Source organism: Rutidosis leptorrhynchoides, chromosome 4 (genome assembly GCF_046630445.1).
Source record: "Rutidosis leptorrhynchoides isolate AG116_Rl617_1_P2 chromosome 4, CSIRO_AGI_Rlap_v1, whole genome shotgun sequence".
NCBI lineage: Eukaryota > Viridiplantae > Streptophyta > Magnoliopsida > Asterales > Asteraceae > Rutidosis > Rutidosis leptorrhynchoides.
Genome location: NC_092336.1, coordinates 106,006,993 through 106,027,798, shown reverse-complemented (window position 1 = coordinate 106,027,798; position 20,806 = coordinate 106,006,993). Strand labels below are relative to the sequence as shown.

The 20,806-nt window shown below is 36.0% G+C and overlaps 1 protein-coding gene across 1 annotated transcript; it reads right to left on the bottom strand.

Moving 5' to 3' along the window:
• Positions 1–2,347: 2,347 nt before the first annotated feature.
• LOC139840879 (vacuolar-sorting protein BRO1-like) lies at positions 2,348–4,247 on the bottom strand. The gene is made up of 3 exons (XM_071831122.1): positions 3,421–4,247; positions 2,955–3,050; positions 2,348–2,356 (listed from the first exon to the last, which is right to left on the bottom strand). Exons 1-3 carry the CDS (start codon positions 4,087–4,089, stop codon positions 2,348–2,350), a joined length of 774 nt encoding a protein of 257 aa, XP_071687223.1. The 5' UTR covers positions 4,090–4,247.
• Between the last annotated feature and the right edge of the window lie 16,559 nt (positions 4,248–20,806).

Sequence of the window (20,806 nt, the reverse complement as noted above, 5' to 3'; positions counted from 1 at the left end):
CAAGAATTCATCATCTAAATTCGGATTAGGAAGCTAGCAACAAAACAAATTGCATTTTTGGAATCCTTGCAACTTCCTCTTCGATTCCATACCGATTTCATTACATTTGGGTAACTTTCTAAAATCACTAGATTTTGTGTTCTTGATGTTTTTAACTTATAAAGCTGTTAATTAGTGTCTATGGCTCAAGTCTAACATGAATATATGATTTATATGCTCGATCTCGTTGTTTTAGTGTAACTAGCATGAACATGAAAAGTGTGTGTTTGATTTTGAGTTTTGGATGATTTAATGTTGTTGTTATGATAAAGTGCAAGTATTAAATGTGTTCCTAGTATCACTAGCTTCAATTTGATGTGTAGGTTGCTTTAGAAAACTTCATAAACTTGATTATTGATTTTGGTGGATTTGGGTTAGGGTTTGATAAACTTGAAAGGAACCTTTGATGCTTTGAATGACATGAGATGTTATTAATAAGTGTTTAGTTGTATTGTATGTTTAATTATCTTCGAAACGGCATATCTTTCGTGTAAATTGGTTGCCCGAATCATTGAATTGCATTTATGAACTTGAATGCATTAAATGATGAGCATTGAATGTGATTTGGGTTGTTGCAAGTATTGAATTGTTTGTTGAAATGTGTTTAGTTGTCTTCCTGGTCAAAATACCTTCCCGATGATATAAGATACATGTTTTGGTTGTTTGCGAGTCATAAATTGGGAATGCTTGAAGTTTGGTTCGTGCATTTATTTGTTGCAGCAGAAACAGGGTCTGCATACCAATCTGGACACCGTCCAGATTATTGGACACCATCCAGGCCTTCAATACTGGACGTCATCCAGCAAATCTGGACGCCGTCCAGTTACACTGCCAGTTTCTGTTTTGTTTTACCATTTTTATGAAAAATGTTTGCTATGCTATGGACCTCCGATTCACATGTAATTTGTTCTAACATGCTTATATATGATTAAAAACCTCAGAAAAATAGTTCGGGACCCGACCCGAACGTGTTGACTTTTTTGTTGACTTTGACCCGACCAAAGTTGACTTTTAATCAAACTTAACCAAATACTTATGCAATCATTCTAACATGCTTTTATACTTGTACCTTGCATGAAATATGACAATTTGATTCACATGCTTTTATAATCGAGTCTTAACGAGCCATAGGACTAATTGAACACTTTGACCGACCGTGTTTACCGATATTGATACAAACCTATTTTTTTAGGTCAAGACTAGCATTCGTTCTTGCACACGTTTACTTGTTGAAGTACTTTTACATACGTGCACTCAAGGTGAGATCATAGTCCCACTTTTACTCTTTTTGAACTTACATTTGGGATGAGAAAACATAAACGTTTCTTTTTACTAAGTTAACACAAGTACAGGAAAACACAAGACAACGGCTCCGAATCCAACTTGTGCTTGAACTCTTGAGACAAGAACGACTCTATGCCAAATTCTCCAAGTGTGAATTTTGGTTGAAGGAAGTTCAATTTCTTGGTCATGTTGTAAGTGATCAAGGTATTAAAGTCGATCCCACGAAAATCGAAGCCATTAGTAAATGGGAGACTCCTACTACTCCTACTCACATTCGTCAATTTTTGGGTCTCGCGGATACTACCGTAGATTCATCAAGGATTTCTCTTTGGTTGCTCGACCTCTAACCGCGTTAACTCACAAGGGAAAGAAATTCATTTGGGCAACAGAACAAGAATCCGCATTTCAAATCTTGAAGACAAAGCTAACCACCGCTCCTATCTTGTCATTTCCCGAAGGCAATGATGATTTTGTTGTATATTGCGATGCCTCGAAACATGGTTTTGGGTGCGTATTGATGCAACGAAAGAAAGTCATTGCTTATGCCTCCCGACAACTAAAAATTCATGAACGGAACTACACGACACATGATCTCGAACTCGGAGCCGTTGTCTTCGCACTTAAAATGTGGAGACATTATCTTTATGGAACCAAAAGTACCATCTTCACCGATCACAAAAGCCTTCAACACATCTTCGATCAAAAGCAACTAAACATGAGACAACGACGGTAGATTGAAACTTTAAACGATTATGATTGTGAGCTTCGTTACCATCCCGGGAAGGCAAACGTAGTAGCCGATGCCTTAAGTCGAAAGGAAATAGCGGTGCCTCTTCGTGTCCGAGCTTTAAACATCACCATTCACACCAACCTCAATAGTCAAATTCGTGTAGCCCAAGATGAGGCTCTCAAAGATGAAAACATCTCTCTCGAACACTTGAACGTCCTCACCTCTCGATTCGAAGTTAAAGAAACCGGACTCCGATATTTCACCGGAAGAATTTGGATACCTAGTTATTGGGACTTACGAAGCCTTATTTTAAATGAAGCCCATAAGTCAAGATATTCGATTCACCCCGGTGTCAATAAGATGTACCACGACCTCAAAGAACAATATTGGTGGCCGAACATTAAAAGGGACGTCGCTACTTACGTTGGAAAATGCCTAACTTGCTCCAAAGTCAAAGCCGAACATCAAAGACCGTCCGGACTACTTAAACAACCCGAAATCGTGCAATGGAAGTGGGAAAGGATAACAATGGATTTTATCACCAAACTACCAAAGACGGTTGGCGGTTATGATACTATTTGGGTTATTGTTGACCGTCTCACCAAATCCGCGCACTTCCTAGCCATGAAGGAAACCGACAACATGGAGAAACTCACACAACTTTACATTAAAGAAATCGTAGCCCGACACGGTGTACCCTTATCGATTATCTCCGACCGAGATGGCCGTTTTGTTTCTAGATTTTGGCGTACCTTACAAGAAGCGTTGGGGACGCGTTTAGACATGAGCACCGCATATCATCCACAAACCGACGGACAAAGCGAAAACACAATTCAAACCTTGGAAGACATGCTACGAGCTTGCATTGTCGACTTTGGAAAAGCTTGGGATAAGCACTTGCCTCTCGCCAAATATGTGACGTCCATGTCTTGTCAAAGTGCTGACTCAGAGGTGCGACATTTAGTGCAGATACAGCTTCTTCATAGTACAGTCCAGCCTACATTTACATTTTTGTTCTATAAGTTTATATCCAAATCCAAGTATTTATTTGGCAATGTATATATATACTATTTGCACTCAAGTCTAATGCATCAACTATTTTATAGCAAATACACATATATGATATTTAGGGTCAAGTATTAACACATGTATGCTACCAATCGGAGAATAAACTTTACTATTGCATTTATCGTTCATCAGTATCCTAGCTGACATGACAACCATATAAATTGACATGTCACTGGTTACAATAACAGTTCAGGCAGGTGCAACAGAAGGTAATAGTTTTTCGAGTAAATTAGATACGTTTGACATCATTTAAACTGATAATTGTATAAGCAATTAATCGCAATGTAATTGACAATAACCTGTCTAGAAATCTTAGCACAAACGCCAGGAGTGCTTCCTTTAGCAATTGTGTTCTCAAACACACACTCCTGTGCTTGAGCAAGCATCAGCCTCTCCAGCATCCCTGCACACTCAACTGAAACATCAACTGTAACCGAATTCCCAACCGAAGCCTTCGCCGCCTCATTATCTCTCAAATAAGCAAAAGCACCAGCTGCAGCAGTAAACGACTGCACCGCCTGCCTTCGTCCTTCCACCGTTGACCGGTCAAAACCTAACCCTATCTGATTATACACCGCACCTAAATTAAACAAAACAGTAGCCTTCTCTAAATGTATATTCTGTTGAGACGCTTTGTTTCTGGTTTTAAACGAATCGTACCACGTGAACGTAACAGAATTCACGTGATCCTTATCGGATGAAATCGGAAACCTAGATTCAACAGCTGTTAAGGCTTTGAAGTAAGATTGATAGAGGTCACGCCGTGAAGTGAGGGAATCGGTTGTTGATCGTTCGATGCTGATTCGGAGTTGTTTTAGGGTTTCGAGATCGTCTTCTAGGGTTTGAGCTTGGCGTTCGGAGTAATTGGCGACTATGTAGTTACGAAGCGGACGGTAGAGATCGATTGTGACGGTTTTTTTCTCGTTGATTGAGAGCATGATGTTCGTCGCCGATGACGGAGATGCCATCTGTTTGGTGAGTTAGTTGACGGTGATTATCAGGTAGTTAATGGCAGTTTATGAATACGATTGATTGATTATGATTTGTGCGATCGGAAGTGGACGATGATTACCTGGCAAAATGAAGGAGATATTGTGAACACTTTAAAGATTTTTTTTTATATTTTTAATCGGCTACGTGTTCCGAAAATAGAGACGAGCAATGAAGAGTTTACTTAACCGTATATACAAAGTTGTTTAAAAACCAATGGTGAGATGGATAAGTAACGCGTTTTTTTTTTCGAAAAACAAGTAAATTAAATATAAGAGTAAATTATAATGACTGAAATGACTCGTGAAATTACGAGTTTGCTTAAACGAAAAATTTTAATGATATGATTTAAGTATTAAGTGAACGTAAATGCTAATATCATTTAGTCTAATGACTCGTGGAACCACATATTCCGACTAAGAAACTTATCGTTATTTTTACAAACATATTGATATCAGAAAAAATGAACTACATTTATTCTCTCACCATTTTTTAAAAATTTTCAACACAATTATTATTATTTTTATCATAAAATTACAACATTTTATTGAAACGTGTATTTCGCATACATATGTAATATATTTAATCTCGTAAAAAAAACTCATATTTGAATAATAATAATATGATAATAATAAAATTTGCTCTAAAATTGAGTATTTATATTTTCAATAATAAATTATTAGTAATAACAAATGCCTTTTTGTTATAATAATAATAATAATAATAATAATAATAATAATAATAATAATAATAATAATAATAATAATAATAATAATAATAATAATAATAATAATAATAATAATAATAATAATAATAATAATAATAATAATAATATAGGTATGGATAGTCAATTTTAGTGTATACATATAGTCAATTTTGGTACATAAAGTATGTATTTTTATATTGAGATTTTAGGCTATAAATACTCATGAATGCAAGCATTAAACTTGCACCATTTCTCACACTTACAAAGTGTTTCTTTCTTTCTCTCCATTATCATCTTTGTTCTTACACTTCATTATTAGTATTCTTAATCAAGAATCAAACTGTAACATCCCACCTTTTTCTGTTTACTTTCCGTTTATTCATTTTAAAGTCCGTTATATATTTATAACATCTCCCGTTGATACGCGTTTTAAATTATCTCGTTTAGGTAATTCACGCACTCGAATGAACTAGAGGGACCAAACTTGCCAAATGACCAAACCTTTGACTAGGTCAAAGGGTCAACACTTCACTCTCATCCATTCATTCCTTCTCTTCCACTTTTACTACTTCCTTTTTCTCTCAAGAACACCAACAAGAATTCATCATCTAAATTCGGATTAGGAAGCTAGCAACAAAACAAATTGCATTTTTGGAATCCTTGCAACTTCCTCTTCGATTCCATACCAATTTCATTACATTTGGGTAACTTTCTAAAATTACTAGATATTGTGTTCTTGATATTTTTAACTTATAAAGTTGTTAATTAGTGTCTATGGCTCAAGTCTAACATGAATATATGATTTATATGCTCGATCTCGTTGTTTTAGTGTAACTAGCATGAACATGAAAAGTGTGTGTTTGATTTTGAGTTTTGGATGATTTAATGTTGTTGTTATGATAAAGTGCAAGTATTAAATGTGTTCCTAGTATCACTAGCTTTAATTTGATGTGTAGGTTGCTTTAGAAAACTTCATAAACTTGATTATTGATTTTGGTGGATTTGGGTAAATTAGATACGTTTAACATCATTTAAACTGATAATTGTTTAAGCGATTAATCGAAATGTAATTGACAAACTTGAAAGGAACCTTTGATGCTTTGAATGACATGAGATATTATTAGTAAGTGTTTAGTTGTATTGTATGTTTAATTATCTTCGAAACGGCATATCTTTCGTGTAAATTGGTTGCCCGAATCATTGAATTGCATTTATGAACTTTAATGCATTAAATGATGAGCATTGAATGTGATTTGGGTTGTTGCAAGTATTGAATTGTTTGTTGAAATGTGTTTAGTTGTTTTCCTGGTCAAAATACCTTCCCGATGATATAAGATACATGTTTTGGTTGTTTGCGAGTCATAAATTGGGAATGCTTGAAGTTTGGTTCGTGCATTTATTTGTTGCAGCAGAAACAGGGCCTGCATACCAATCTGGACGCCGTCCATATTATTGGACACCATCCAGGCCTTCAATACTGGACGCCGTCCAGCAAATCTGGACGCCGTCCAGTTACACTGCCAGTTTCTGTTTTGTTTTACCATTTTTATGAAAAATGTTTGCTATGCTATGGACCTCCGATTCACATGTAATTTGTTCTAACATGATCATGTATGATTAAAAACCTCAGAAAAATAGTTCGGGACCCGACCCGAACGTGTGACTTTTTCATTGACTTTGACCCGACCAAAGTTGACTTTTAATCAAACTTAACCAAATACTTATGCAATCATTCTAACATGCTTTTATACTTGTACCTTGCATGAAATATGACAATTTGATTCACATGCTTTTATAATCGAGTCTTAACGAGCCATAGGACTAATTGAACACTTTGACCGACCGTGTTTACCGATATTGATACAAACCTATTTTTTTAGGTCAAGACTAGCATTCGTTCTTGCACACGTTTACTTGTTGAAGTACTTTTGCATACGTGCACTCAAGGTGAGATCATAGTCCCACTTTTACTCTTTTTGAACTTACATTTGGGATGAGAAAACATAAACGTTTCTTTTTACTAAGTGAACACAAGTACAGGAAAACACAAGACAACGGCTCCGAGTCCGACTTGTGCTTGAACTCTTGAGACAAGAACGACTCTATGCCAAATTCTCTAAGTGAGAATTTTGGTTGAAGGAAGTTCAATTTCTTGGTCATGTTGTAAGTGATCAAGGTATTAAAGTCGATCCCACGAAAATCGAAGCCATTAGTAAATGGGAGACTCCTACTACTCCTACTCACATTCGTCAATTTTTGGGTCTCGCGGATACTACCATAGATTCATCAAGGATTTCTCTTTGTTTGCTCGACCTCTAACCGCGTTAACTCACAAGGGAAAGAAATTCATTTGGGCAACCGAACAAGAATCCGCATTTCAAATCTTGAAGATAAAGCTAACCACCGCTCCTATCTTGTCACTTCCCGAAGGCAATGATGATTTTGTTGTATATTGCGATGCCTCAAAACATGGTTTTGGGTGCGTATTGATGCAACGAAAGAAAGTCATTGCTTATGCCTCCCGACAACTCAAAATTCATGAACGGAACTACACGACACATGATCTCGAACTCGGAGCCGTTGTCTTCGCACTTAAAATGTGGAGACATTATCTTTATGGAACCAAAAGTACCATCTTCACCGATCACAAAAGCCTTCAACACATCTTCGATCAAAAGCAACTAAACATGAGACAACGACGGTAGATTGAAACTTTAAACGATTATGATTGTGAGCTTCGTTACCATCCCGGGAAGGCAAACGTAGTAGCCGATGCCTTAAGTCGAAAGGAAATAGCGGTGCCTCTTCGTGTCCGAGCTTTAAACATCACCATTCACACCAACCTCAATAGTCAAATTCGTGTAGCCCAAGATGAGGCTCTCAAAGATGAAAACATCTCTCTCGAACACTTGAACGTCCTCACCTCTCGATTCGAAGTTAAAGAAACCGGACTCCGAAATTTCACCGGAAGAATTTGGGTACCTAGTTATTGGGACTTACGAAGCCTTATTTTAAATGAAGCCCATAAGTCAAGATATTCGATTCACCCCGGTGCCAATAAGATGTACCACGACCTCAAAGAACAATATTGGTGGCCGAACATTAAAAGGGACGTCGCTACTTACGTTGGAAAATGCCTAACTTGCTCCAAAGTCAAAGCCGAACATCAAAGACCGTCCGAACTACTTCAACAATCCAAAATCCCACAATGGAAGTGGGAAAGGATAACAATGGATTTTATCACCAAACTACCAAAGACGGTTGGCAGTTATGATACTATTTGGGTTATTGTTGACCGTCTCACCAAATCCGCGCACTTCCTAGCCATGAAGGAAACTGACAACATGGAGAAACTCACACAACTTTACATTAAAGAAATCGTAGCCCGACACGGTGTACCCTTATCGATTATCTCCGACCGAGATGGCCATTTTGTTTATAGATTTTGGCGTACCTTACAAGAAGCGTTGGGGACGCGTTTAGACATGAGCACCGCATATCATCCACAAACCGACGGACAAAGCGAAAACACAATTCAAACCTTGGAAGACATGCTACGAGCTTGCATTGTCGACTTTGGAAAAGCTTGGGATAAGCACTTGCCTCTCGCCGAATTCTCCTACAACAATAGTTATCACACGAGTATTAACGCCGCACCATTCGAAGCTTTATATGGCCGAAAATGTCGTTCCCCTCTTTGTTGGGCCGAAGTAGGCGACACACAAATCACTGGACCCGAACTCATTCATGAAATAACCGAGAAGATCGTTCAAATTCGAGATAGGCTTAGGACGGCCCGAAGTCATCAAAAGAGCTATACCGACAAACGACGCAATGACCTTGAATTTAAAGTCGGTGATCACGTAATGTTAAAAGTCGCACCTTGGAAAGGTGTAATCTGTTTTGGGAAACGCGGGAAGCTAAATCCGCGGTACATTGGTCCTTTCGAAATCTTGGAGCGTGTTGGAACCGTTGCTTATCGTTTAGATCTTCCGCCTCAATTGAGCTCCGTTCATCCTACTTTCCATGTATCCAACTTGAAAAAGTGCATTGCTGAACCCGATATCGTCATCCATCTCGAGGAGCTTACCATTGATGACAAACTTCATTTCGTGGAGGAACCAGTTAAAATTGTGGACACCTCAGTCAAAACATTAAAACAAAGCCGAATTCCAATTGTCAAGGTCCGAAAGAACGCCAAAAGGGGACCCGAGTTTACTTGGGAAAGACAAGATCAAATGCAAAGGAAATATCCTCATCTTTTCGCAAATTAGGAAACACAAAATCCCGAGGAAGAAACAACGACTACTACGCCTACTTAAATTTCAGGACGAAATTTCTTTTAAGGAGTAGGTAATGTAACATCCCGCCTTTTTCCATTTACTTTTCGTTTATTCATTTTAAAGTCCGTTATATATTTATAACATCTCCCGTTGATACGCGTTTTAAATTATCTCGTTTAGGTAATTCACGCACCCGAATGAACTAGAGGGACCAAACTTGCCAAATGACCAAACCTTTGACTAGGTCAAAGGGTCAACACTTCACTCTCATCCATTCATTCCTTCTCTTCCACTTTTACTACTTCCTTTTTTCCTCAAGAACACCAACAAGAATTCATCATCTAAATTCGGATTAGGAAGCTAGCAACAAAACAAATTGTATTTTTGGAATCCTTGCAACTTCCTCTTCGATTCCATACCGATTTCATTACATTTGGGTAACTTTCTAAAATCACTAGATTTTGTGTTCTTGATGTTTTTAACTTATAAAGTTCTTAATTAGTGTCTATGGCTCAAGTCTAACATGAATATATGATTTATATGCTCGATCTCGTTGTTTTAGTGTAACTAGCATGAACATGAAAAGTGTGTGTTTGATTTTGAGTTTTGGATGATTTAATGTTGTTGTTATGATAAAGTGCAAGTATTAAATGTGTTCCTAGTATCACTAGCTTCAATTTGATGTGTAGGTTGCTTTAGAAAACTTCATAAACTTGATTATTGATTTTGGTGGATTTGGGTTAGGGTTTGATAAACTTGAAAGGAACCTTTGACGCTTTGAATGACATGAGATGTTATTAGTAAGTGTTTAGTTGTATTGTGTGTTTAATTATCTTCGAAACGGCATATCTTTCGTGTAAATTGGTTGCCCGAATCATTGAATTGCATTTATGAACTTGAATGCATTAAATGATGAGCATTGAATGTGATTTGGGTTGTTGCAAGTATTGAATTGTTTGTTGAAATGTGTTTAGTTGTTTTTCTGGTCAAAATACCTTCCCGATGATATAAGATACATGTTTTGGTTGTTTGCGAGTCATAAATTGGGAATGTTTAAAGTTTGGTTCGTGCATTTATTTGTTGCAGCAGAAACAGGGTCTGCATACCAATCTGGATGCCGTCCAGATTATTGGACACCATCCAGGCCTTCAATACTGGACACCGTCCAGCAAATCTGGACGCCGTCCAGTTACACTGTCAGTTTCTGTTTTGTTTTACCATTTTTTTGAAAAATGTTTGCTATGCTATGGACCTCCGATTCACATGTAATTTGTTCTAACATGCTCATATATGATTAAAAACCTCAGAAAAATAGTTCGGGACCCTACCCGAACGTGTTGACTTTTTTGTTGACTTTGACCCGACCAAAGTTGACTTTTAATCAAACTTAACCAAATACTTATGCAATCATTCTAACATGCTTTTATACTTGTACCTTGCATGAAATATGACAATTTGATTCACATGCTTTTATAATCGAGTCTTAACGAGCCATAAGACTAATTGAACACTTTGACCGATCGTGTTTACCGATATTGATACAAACCTATTTTTTTAGGTCAAGACTAGCATTCGTTCTTGCACACGTTTACTTGTTGAAGTACTTTTACATACGTGCACTCAAGGTGAGATCATAGTCCCACTTTTACTCTTTTTGAACTTACATTTGGGATGAGAAAACATAAACGTTTCTTTTTACTAAGTGAACACAAGTAGAGGAAAACAAACATTCTACATACGAGTTTGAACAAAAATCCTCAATTCGATTATCATTAGTTACACTTACCGGGTGTAAGCGAGAACTTATGTTATATGGCCATATGAGTTTGACAAACCCTCATTCAGGCGGTTCGCTACCGTCTACGAATGAAATATATTTTCGAGAAACAGTGTATGTTCTAACACTATTGCGATGAGGTTCTATGGAAGGAATGTTAAGCATTGATAATTGGGTGCTCGTGAAACAAACTTTTGGAATGTTTTACTATTATATCAATTTTACAAATTTTGTGGTTCACTTGTACTTACATACTTAAACCTATGATTTCACCAATGTTTTCGTTGACAGATTTCTAAAATTTTTTCAGGTCCTTGAACGTTTTGTGATACATGCTTCCGCTCATTACTTTTGATACTTGCTTGGATGTCGAGTATATATGCATACGTGGAGCGTCTTTTGGCTACTTTCAAATTGTGTCGCATATGTTTCAATTGTACTTTAAACTTTGTTATGTAACAGGTTGTCGAACTACTTTGTAAACTTTGAAACATCTTTACTTTTGAAATGAATGCGACATACTTTTGGTCAAACGTTGTATCACACCCCCAGTTAGGGCCTGGGCAAAATGTGACTTAATATCAAAATATACCAACATATTATAATAACGAGAACAATACTAAATGAGAAAGTTAAAATTTATGGAGTACGCAGCGGAAAATGAAATGCCGTTACAAAGGATTAAAGTAAATGTTTAAATGCAATAGTAATAAATGCGATAATCTCTTGATCATATGTCCAAGTAGCATCACATAAGCAGTAGATAAGTAAGCTTGAATCAAACAGCACCTGAGACAAAACATGCTAAAGTGTCAACCAAAAGGTTGAGTGAAGTTCATAGGTTTAACAAAAGTTTGACCGTTGTTTTAGACCACAAGATTTAGTTTGTAAAGTTGATCTCCCACAGGATCAAAAAGTTATGCCAATGCGTGATATTTAGACTAAACGTTCAAGTTTGCCCCATGACAAGTTGTGTCTGTCCTTGTCGGTTTAATTTCATTATTAAGTAATACAATGACTTGGTCAAATGTATCGGGGACGTTACTCCCGATAGGCCTACCCCCAATAATTAAGCATGCAGCAGTAATTAAAAATATCACTGTAGGGACTTAGTCGGACATAGCCGGGTATAGCATAGTTTAACAGTTTGGTACTTGTGTCTAAATTGTAAAAAGTAAAAACAGCATGTGTATCACCCCAAGTAAAGTAAGTAAGTTTGCTAGCAATAAAGAGGGGCTATGAATTCACCTTAGTAAGTAGAGAGAGTTTAGTAAGTAGAGAGAGTTATTCCTCGAAATAAAGAGTTAAACGAGTGAGCAGGAAAGTCAACCTATTGACATTTAAGAGTAGTTAAGTGTTTTGCCCATGTTTAAGTTTAATTATGTGTTTAAGTATAGTTTGTTTTACTAAGTTTCTATTCCTAGTAAGTTACTATTTTTATAAAGTTTCCATTTTTAGAAAGTTTCTTAATTTACTAAGTTTCTATGACTAGAGAGTTTCTACTTTTATCGGTGTTTTCCATTTTAGGATACTTGCCGTATTAGATAAGCTTCCAATCACCCCTTTCCCTTCGAATGGCTAATTTAGATCTAGGGGCTTGAGCCATAGGACCCTTTAAATCGGAAATCCAAACCCTCTGCCTAGAATCTCATAGAAACCATTCGTCAAGAAAGTTCGAAGATCTATACATCTCTAATACATATCCCAAAATGTTTTTATGTTACAATATAAGTAGTAGGTTATAGGTGCTAGTAATAGTAATAGTGTATACATGTTATTTATTTTATTTTTAATTGCATATAATTTATAACATTATTTACATGTTTCGATAAAAATAATAACCAAAGTAAAAAGTAAAAAGTAAAAAAAAAATAAAAAGTAAGAAAAAAATACTTACTAGTAGTAATTCTTCAAAGAGAGAATGAGAGAAATTTTGATGTGAGTTTGAATGAGAAATGAGGGGTATTTATACTTGAAAAAATTAGGTAAAAAGAATAAAATAATTAAAAGAAAAAGAAATATTTTAATTCTTAATGGGATTTTAAAATTAAAAAGTATTAAATGTTAGGTCATGGGATAATGCACAAAATAAAATAATAAAAGTAGTTTTTCCATTACAATTTTTAATTAAAAAGTAATTTATTTATTTATTTATTTATTTTTTTCATTTATTTTAAGGATTTTTTTATATAAATAAACAAATTGATTTAATGCTTTTCCAAGAATATTTGTCAATAATATTTTATTTTTTTATTTATTTAATTAATAAATACAAATTTTGCATAAAAATAATAAATAATTCGGTATTTTGTATTTTTAATAATAATTATGATTTTAATTATTAAACTATAGTTTTAGTAAGTTTGTAAATATTATTACATTTATATATAATTGGATTTATTATATAGTTAAATATATAATACATTAACTAAATAATAAAAGTGATACAAAGTTTATATACTTAGTTAAATTATGTCAAGTTATATAAATTAATAATATATTATTTATTTAAGCGTACATTGTTGACTAAAAATTACTATTCGGTCAATATTTAATTGTATATAACAACCCTTAATACATATAGTCAGACATATAACCCTAGGGTTAATTCAGTAATTTAGAAGTCGAAAAGTGAGGGTTGTTACAGTACCTCCCCGTTAATAAAAACTTCGTCCCGAAGTTTTAGGTAGACTTCTCGGATGCATCAGCGGTTGAGAAGAGATGGGGATATTTCTGTTTCATTTGGTCTTCACGTTCCCAGGTATACTCGGGGCCACGTCATGAATTCCAACGGATCTTAACAATAGGTATGGTGCTTTGTTTTAAGCGTTTAGCAGATCGGTCCATGACTTCTACGGGTTCTTCTATGAAGTGCATTTTATCATCAATGCGAATGTCGTCTAAAGGAATAACGAGAGTGTCATCAGCGAGACACTTTTTAAGATTCGAGACATGAAATACGTCGTGTACGCTGCTAAGTTCAGTAGGTAATTCTAATCGATAAGCCACGGGTCTGATCCTTTCAGTAATCTTGAAGGGTCCAACAAAACACGGACTTAGTTTGCTTCGTTTACCAAAACGAATGACGCCTTTCCAAGGGGATACTTTCAACATGACTTTGTCACCAACTTGGAATTCCAAATCTTTCCGACCTTTATTAGCATAGCTCTTCTGTCGGCTGCGGGCAGTTTCTATTCGTTTCTTAATCTGAACTATCTTTTCGGTTGTCTAGTGTATGATTTCAGGACCAGTTAACTGTCTGTCCTCTAATTCATCCCAGCACAGTGGGGATCTACATTTTCGTCCGTATAAGACCTCAAAAGGTGCATCATTAATACTTGAGTGGTAACTATTATTGTAAGAGAATTCAACCAAAGGCAAATGTCTATCCCAGCCTTTGCCGAAGTCGATAACACAAGTGCGAAGCATATCTTCCAATGTTTGAATGGTTCGTTCACTTTGACCATCGGTTTGCGGATGATAAGCAGTACTCATGTCGAGTTGAGTTCCAAGAGCAGTTTGTAAGGATTTCCAGAATCTGGAAGTGAATCTACTGTCGCGATCGGATATGATTGATATAGGAACACCATGACGAGAGACAATTTCTTTGATATACAGTTGTGACAATCTCTCCATCTTGTCAGTCTCCTTGATCGGTAAGAAATGAGCAGATTTAGTAAGACGGTCTACTATGACCCATATAGTATCATTGCCACTAGAAGTCTTGGGCAATTTAGTAATAAAGTCCATAGCGATACATTCCCACTTCCACTGCGGAATATCGGGTTGTGTCAACAAACCAGAAGGCTTTTGGTGTTCAACCTTGACTTTCAAACAAGTGAGACACTTACTAACATAAGTAGCAATGTCGGCTTTCATATTAGGCCACCAGTAGAATTCCTTCACATCGTGGTACATCTTACTGGAACCCGGATGAATAGAATACCTAGTCTTATGTGCTTCATCCAAGACTAGTTCACGGAGATTACCGAAGCGAGGAACCCAAATTCTGTTGCCAAAGTACCGTATACCATTAGCTTTCACTTGGAGTTGGTTCTCGAAACCGATAGGTCCTTCACTTTTGATAAGTGTTGGTTTAATAGCTTCCAGTTGAGCTTCGCAGATTCGTGATATAAGATTTGATTTGATTTTCAGGTTTAAGGCACGAACACGTTTAACATCGTCTTTTCGACTGAGGGCATTGACAACTACGTTTGCCTTGCCAGGATGATATTCCATCTTACATTCATAATCGTTCAATAACTTGAGCCATCGGCTTTGCCTCATATTCAGCTGTTTTTGATCAAAGATGTGTCGAAGACTTTTATGGTCAGTGTACACCGTAAACTGGGTACCATATAGATAATGTCTCCATATCTTTAATGCAAATACTACGGCACCTAACTCAAGGTCGTGTGCGGTATAGTTCTCTTCGTGTTTCTTCAACTGTCTAGATGCGTAGGCAATAACCTTTTCACGTTGCATTAAAACACAACCAAAGCCTTGCTTTGAGGCATCGCAATAAACAACAAAATCGTCAGTACCTTCAGGTAAAGATAGAATCGGGGCTGTGGTCAACTTCTCCTTTAGAATCTTGAAAGCAGATTCCTGTTCTTCGGACCACTCAAATTTCTTCCCTTTTTGTGTTAGCTTCGTAAGAGGTTTAGCAAGAAGTGAAAAATCCTTTATAAATCTCCGATAGTAACCGGCAAATCCCAAAAATTGGCGAATATGCTTCGCAGTCTTTGGTATCTCCCAGTTCTGAATAGCAGTGATTTTAGCAGGATCAACATGTATTCCTCTTCTATCAACAACATGTCCAAGGAATTGTACGGTTTTGAGCCAAAACTCGCACTTAGAGAATTTATCATAAAGTTGTTCCTTTCGTAAGAGTTCAAGAATCATACGCAAATGTTGCTCATGTTCTTTCTCACTTTTGGAATAGATTAAGATGTCATCGATGAATACAATGATGAATTTATCGAGATAGGGTTTGCAAACACGGTTCATAAGATCCATGAACACATCAGGATCATTTGTCAAACCAAAAGGCATGACACAGAATTCATAGTGCCCATAACGAGTGCGAAAAGCAGTCTTAGGAATATCGGATTCCTTGACTCTAAGTTGGTGATATCCGGACCTCAAATCAATCTTTGAATAAACACTTGAACCTTGAAGTTGGTCGAATAGATCATCAATACATGACAACGGATAACGGTTCTTGATAGTAAGCTTGTTAAGTTCGCGGTAATCAATGCACATCCTTAACGTACCATCCTTCTTTTTAACAAATAGAATAGGAGCTCCTCATGGGGACGAGCTTGGACGAATGAAACCTTTATCCAATAGTTCTTGGAGCTGGTTGGAAAGTTCCTTCATCTCGGAGGGTGCTAAACGATACGACGCTTTAGCAATAGGAGCAGCACCAGGAGTTAAATCAATTTGAAATTCAACTTGTCGAGGAGGTGGAAGACCAGGAAGATCTTTGAGAAACACATCGGGAAAGTCTTTAACCACTGGTACATCTTCAATACGCTTCTCTTTCGATTCAATCATCTTAAAGTGAGCTAGAATAGCTGGATAACCTTTCTTAAGGTATTTGCGAGTTTTAATACAGGAGATGATGTTGAGATTAGAACCACTCTTTTCACCTTGGATGATGAGAGTCTCTTCATTTTCCAATGGAACATGAAAAGTTTTATCGTAACACATGATATAAATAAAACACTTTATTTTATTAAGGAACTAGGCATTAAATAAGCCTTAATACACGATTCGGAATTAGAAATAGTTTTAAGGCATAGCCTTTACATAGATGGAAAAATAGGAAAGATAACTAAAGATTATTAAGATTGAAATAATCTTCATATCTCTTTTTTTCGTTCTCAAACTGCTTCATCACTTTTTCCATGTTATTCTTCACAAGTTTCTCTAACCTTTCGGTTTGAGAGTCGAGAGACTCTTTGATAAACTTATCATAACGCTCGTTCTTCCCTTTTTGCTTTTCGTAGAGATATTCGAGATTGTCATTAAGGTTGGTAACAAGACTGTTAACGGCATTGATGTCGTATTCCCTTAGGGCAAGTTGCTTGTCGACTCGGCTTCTCTCCATTTTCATTCGGAAGTTAACATCCTCCTGGAGATGAGCAAGTGATTGCTTTCCCCAACGAGTGTTGCGTTCTTCCTCGTACTTTAGGAGCCTTAATTCTTTTCTTAGGTTAACATTTTCCTCCACCAACTTCTTAATTTTGCGGTCCTTCTCATCCATACGGACCTCCACTCTCGCCATGTGGTGAAGCAAACCCTCATACTTAGCAGCATCATTATAAGAAGAAGATCAGACTCTTTTCCTTGACGAACCAGTTTCCTCAGGACGTTTCCCCTTGTCTTCAGTTTTCGGGGTAGGGTAGTGATCAGGAGAATTAGGTAAAGTATCCGGACTATAGTTTGGTGAACGAGGACCACCAAAGCCATAAGGTGGACTTTGGGCTGGTCTTTCAGTGGAAGACCCTTTAGTATCTTCTTCGGTCGGCTTGAAAAGAGTCATTTTGTTCGTTTGATAAAAAATTAGACATCCTAACATTAGGAAAAAGACTTTGATTAGCATTTTAAGCCAAGATTATCAAAGCAAGGTTGTTAAGATTATAAGGTAATCCTAACTGCTTTAAGTCTAAGGCAGGAAAGGTTATAGTTTCCTAGATTGTAAAGGCACCCTAGCTAACACATAAGGCACACACAAAAATGCAACCCTGGTTCTCTATAACAGCCTGGTTATGCTCTGATACCAATCTATCACACCTCCAGTTAGGGCCTGGGCGAAATGTGACTTAATATCAAAATATACCAACATATTATAATAACGAGAACAATACTAAATGAGAAAGTTAAAATTTATGGAGTACGCAGCGGAAAATTAAATGTCGTTACAAAGGAGTAAAGTAAATGTTTAAATGCAATAGTAATAAATGCGATAATCTCTTGATCCTATGTCCAAGTAGCATCACATAAGCAGTAGATAAGTAAGCTTGAATCAAACAGCACCTGAGACAAAACATGCTAAAGTGCCAACCAAAAGGTTGAGTGAAGTTCATAGGTTTAACAAAAGTTTGACCGTTGTTTTAGACCACAAGATTTAGTTTGTAAAGTTGATCTCCCGCAGGATCAAAAAGTTATGCCAATGCGTGATATTTAGACTAAACGTTCAAGTTTTCCCCATGACAAGTTGTGTCTGTCCTTGTCTGTTTAATTTCATTATTAAGTAATACAGTGACTTGGTCAAATGTATCGGGGACGTTACTCCCGATAGGCCTACCCCCAATAATTAAGCATGCAGCAGCAATTAAAAATATCACTGTAGGGACTTAGTCGGACATAGCCGGGTATAGCATAGTTTAACAGTTTGGTACTTGTGTCTAAATTGTAAAAAGTAAAAACAGCATGTGTCTCACCCCAAGTAAAGTAAGTAAGTTTGCTAGCAATAAAGAGGGGCTATGAATTCACCTTAGTAAGTAAAGAGAGTTATTCCTCGAAATAAAGAGTTGAACGAGTGAGCAGGAAAGTCAACCTATTGACATTTAAGAGTAGTTAAGTGTTTTGCCCATGTTTAAGTTTAATTATGTGTTTAAGTATAGTTTGTTTTACTAAGTTTCTATTCCTAGTAAGTTACTATTTTTATAAAGTTTCCATTTTTAGAAAGTTTCTTAATTTACTAAGTTTCTATGACTAGAGAGTTTCTACTTTTATCAGTGTTTTCCATTTTAGGATACTTGCCGTATTAGATAAGCTTCCAATCACCCCTTTCCCTTCGAATGGCTAATTTAGATCTAGGGGCTTGAGCCATAGGACCCTTTAAATCGGAAATCCAAACCCTCTGCCTAGAATCTCATAGAAACCATTCGTCAAGAAAGTTCGAAGATCTATACATCTCTAATACATATCCCAAAATGTTTTTATGTTACAATATAAGTAGTAGGTTATAGGTGCTAGTAATAGTAATAGTGTATACATGTTATTTATTTTATTTTTAATTGCATATAATTTATAACATTATTTACATGTTTCGATAAAAATAATAACCGAAGTAAAAAGTAAAAAGTAAAAAAAAATAAAAAGTAAGAAAAAAATACTTACTAGTAGTAATTCTTCAAAGAGAGAATGAGAGAAATTTTGGTGTGAGTTTGAATGAGAAATGAGGGGTATTTATACTTGAAAAAATTAGGTAAAAAGAATAAAATAATTAAAAGAAAAAGAAATATTTTAATTCTTAATGGGATTTTAAAATTAAAAAGTATTAAATGTTAGGTCATGGGATAATGCACAAAATAAAATAATAAAAGTAGTTTTTCCATTACAATTTTTAATTAAAAAGTAATTTATTTATTTATTTATTTTTTTCATTTATTTTAAGGATTTTTTTATATAAATAAACAAATTGATTTAATGCTTTTCCAAGAATATTTGTCAATAATATTTTATTTTTTTATTTATTTAATTAATAAATACAAATTTTGCATAAAAATAATAAATAATTCGGTATTTTGTATTTTTAATAATAATTATGATTTTAATTATTAAACTATAGTTTTAGTAAGTTTGTAAATATTATTACATTTATATATAATTGGATTTATTATATAGTTAAATATATAATACATTAACTAAATAATAAAAGTGATACAAAGTTTATATACTTAGTTAAATTATGTCAAGTTATATAAATTAATAATATATTATTTATTTAAGCGTACATTGTTGACTAAAAATTACTATTCGGTCAATATTTAATTGTATATAACAACCCTTAATACATATAGTCAGACATATAACCCTAGGGTTAATTCAGTAATTTAGAAGTCGAAAAGTAAGGGTTGTTACACGTTGTTTTAAAGACTTATGACCACGTAACGGGACCTAAGTAGACGGCGCCGTCAATGACGATTTTGTCGGGTCGCTATAAATGGTATCAGAGCGTTGGTTGTAGGGATTTAGAGTTCATTCGTGTCAACCCCGAGTCATAGGGTACATTAGTGAGTCTAGACTACAACCGGCATATAGACTTGAAGTAGGAATTACTTGACTACTTGTGCATTTATACTCGAATGTTTCTACTCATATCTACTCTTATTTCATCTTAATCTCACGATGTTTAATTTGATTGACGCGCCACCTTGACTTAGTGAAATAATGTCAAATGCACATATGAATTAGGGTAATATAATTTTCGGGATTATATTACGGTGACTCATATGAACGTTCCGACATTATGGCATAAAGAATTTAAGGCGAGTCAAGGAAATTTTTTCTCTCTATCCTTATTCCATATCATGATTAGTATTATTGAAAATACTAATCAACGGTATTCTTGTGTTTTGAAAGAACAATGCCTCCTCGCCGTGTGCCACGCCATGAGACTCCCGAACAAGCCCTTCAACGGATGATAGCCACCGCCGTGGATGCAGCCATGGCCGGTCACTCCTCCAACAACAACAATAACAACAACCACAACAACAACAATCAAGGGGCCAGTAATTCAAGTGAAGGGTGCTCCTATAAAGCCTTCATGGGGTGCAAACCTCATACTTTTGATAGGACCGGGGGACCGGTTACTCTCACTCGATGGTTCGAATAAACGGAGGCCGTCTTTAGCATAAGCGGTTGTCGGGACTAAGATAAGGTCAAATACTCCACTCACACTTTCGCCGGTGTCATCCTCACATGGTGGAACACTTATGTACAGTGGGTGGGTACCGATGAAGCTCACGCCCTCTCTTGGGCCGACTTAAGGGAAAAGATGATCGTCGAATATTTCCCTCGTAAAGAAACCCAAAGGCTCGAACAAGAGCTAAGAATTTTGAAAGCGGGCGGAAACGATCTCAAGGCTTATAATCAACGATTTTCCGAACTAGCCTTGATGTGCCCAAACCTTG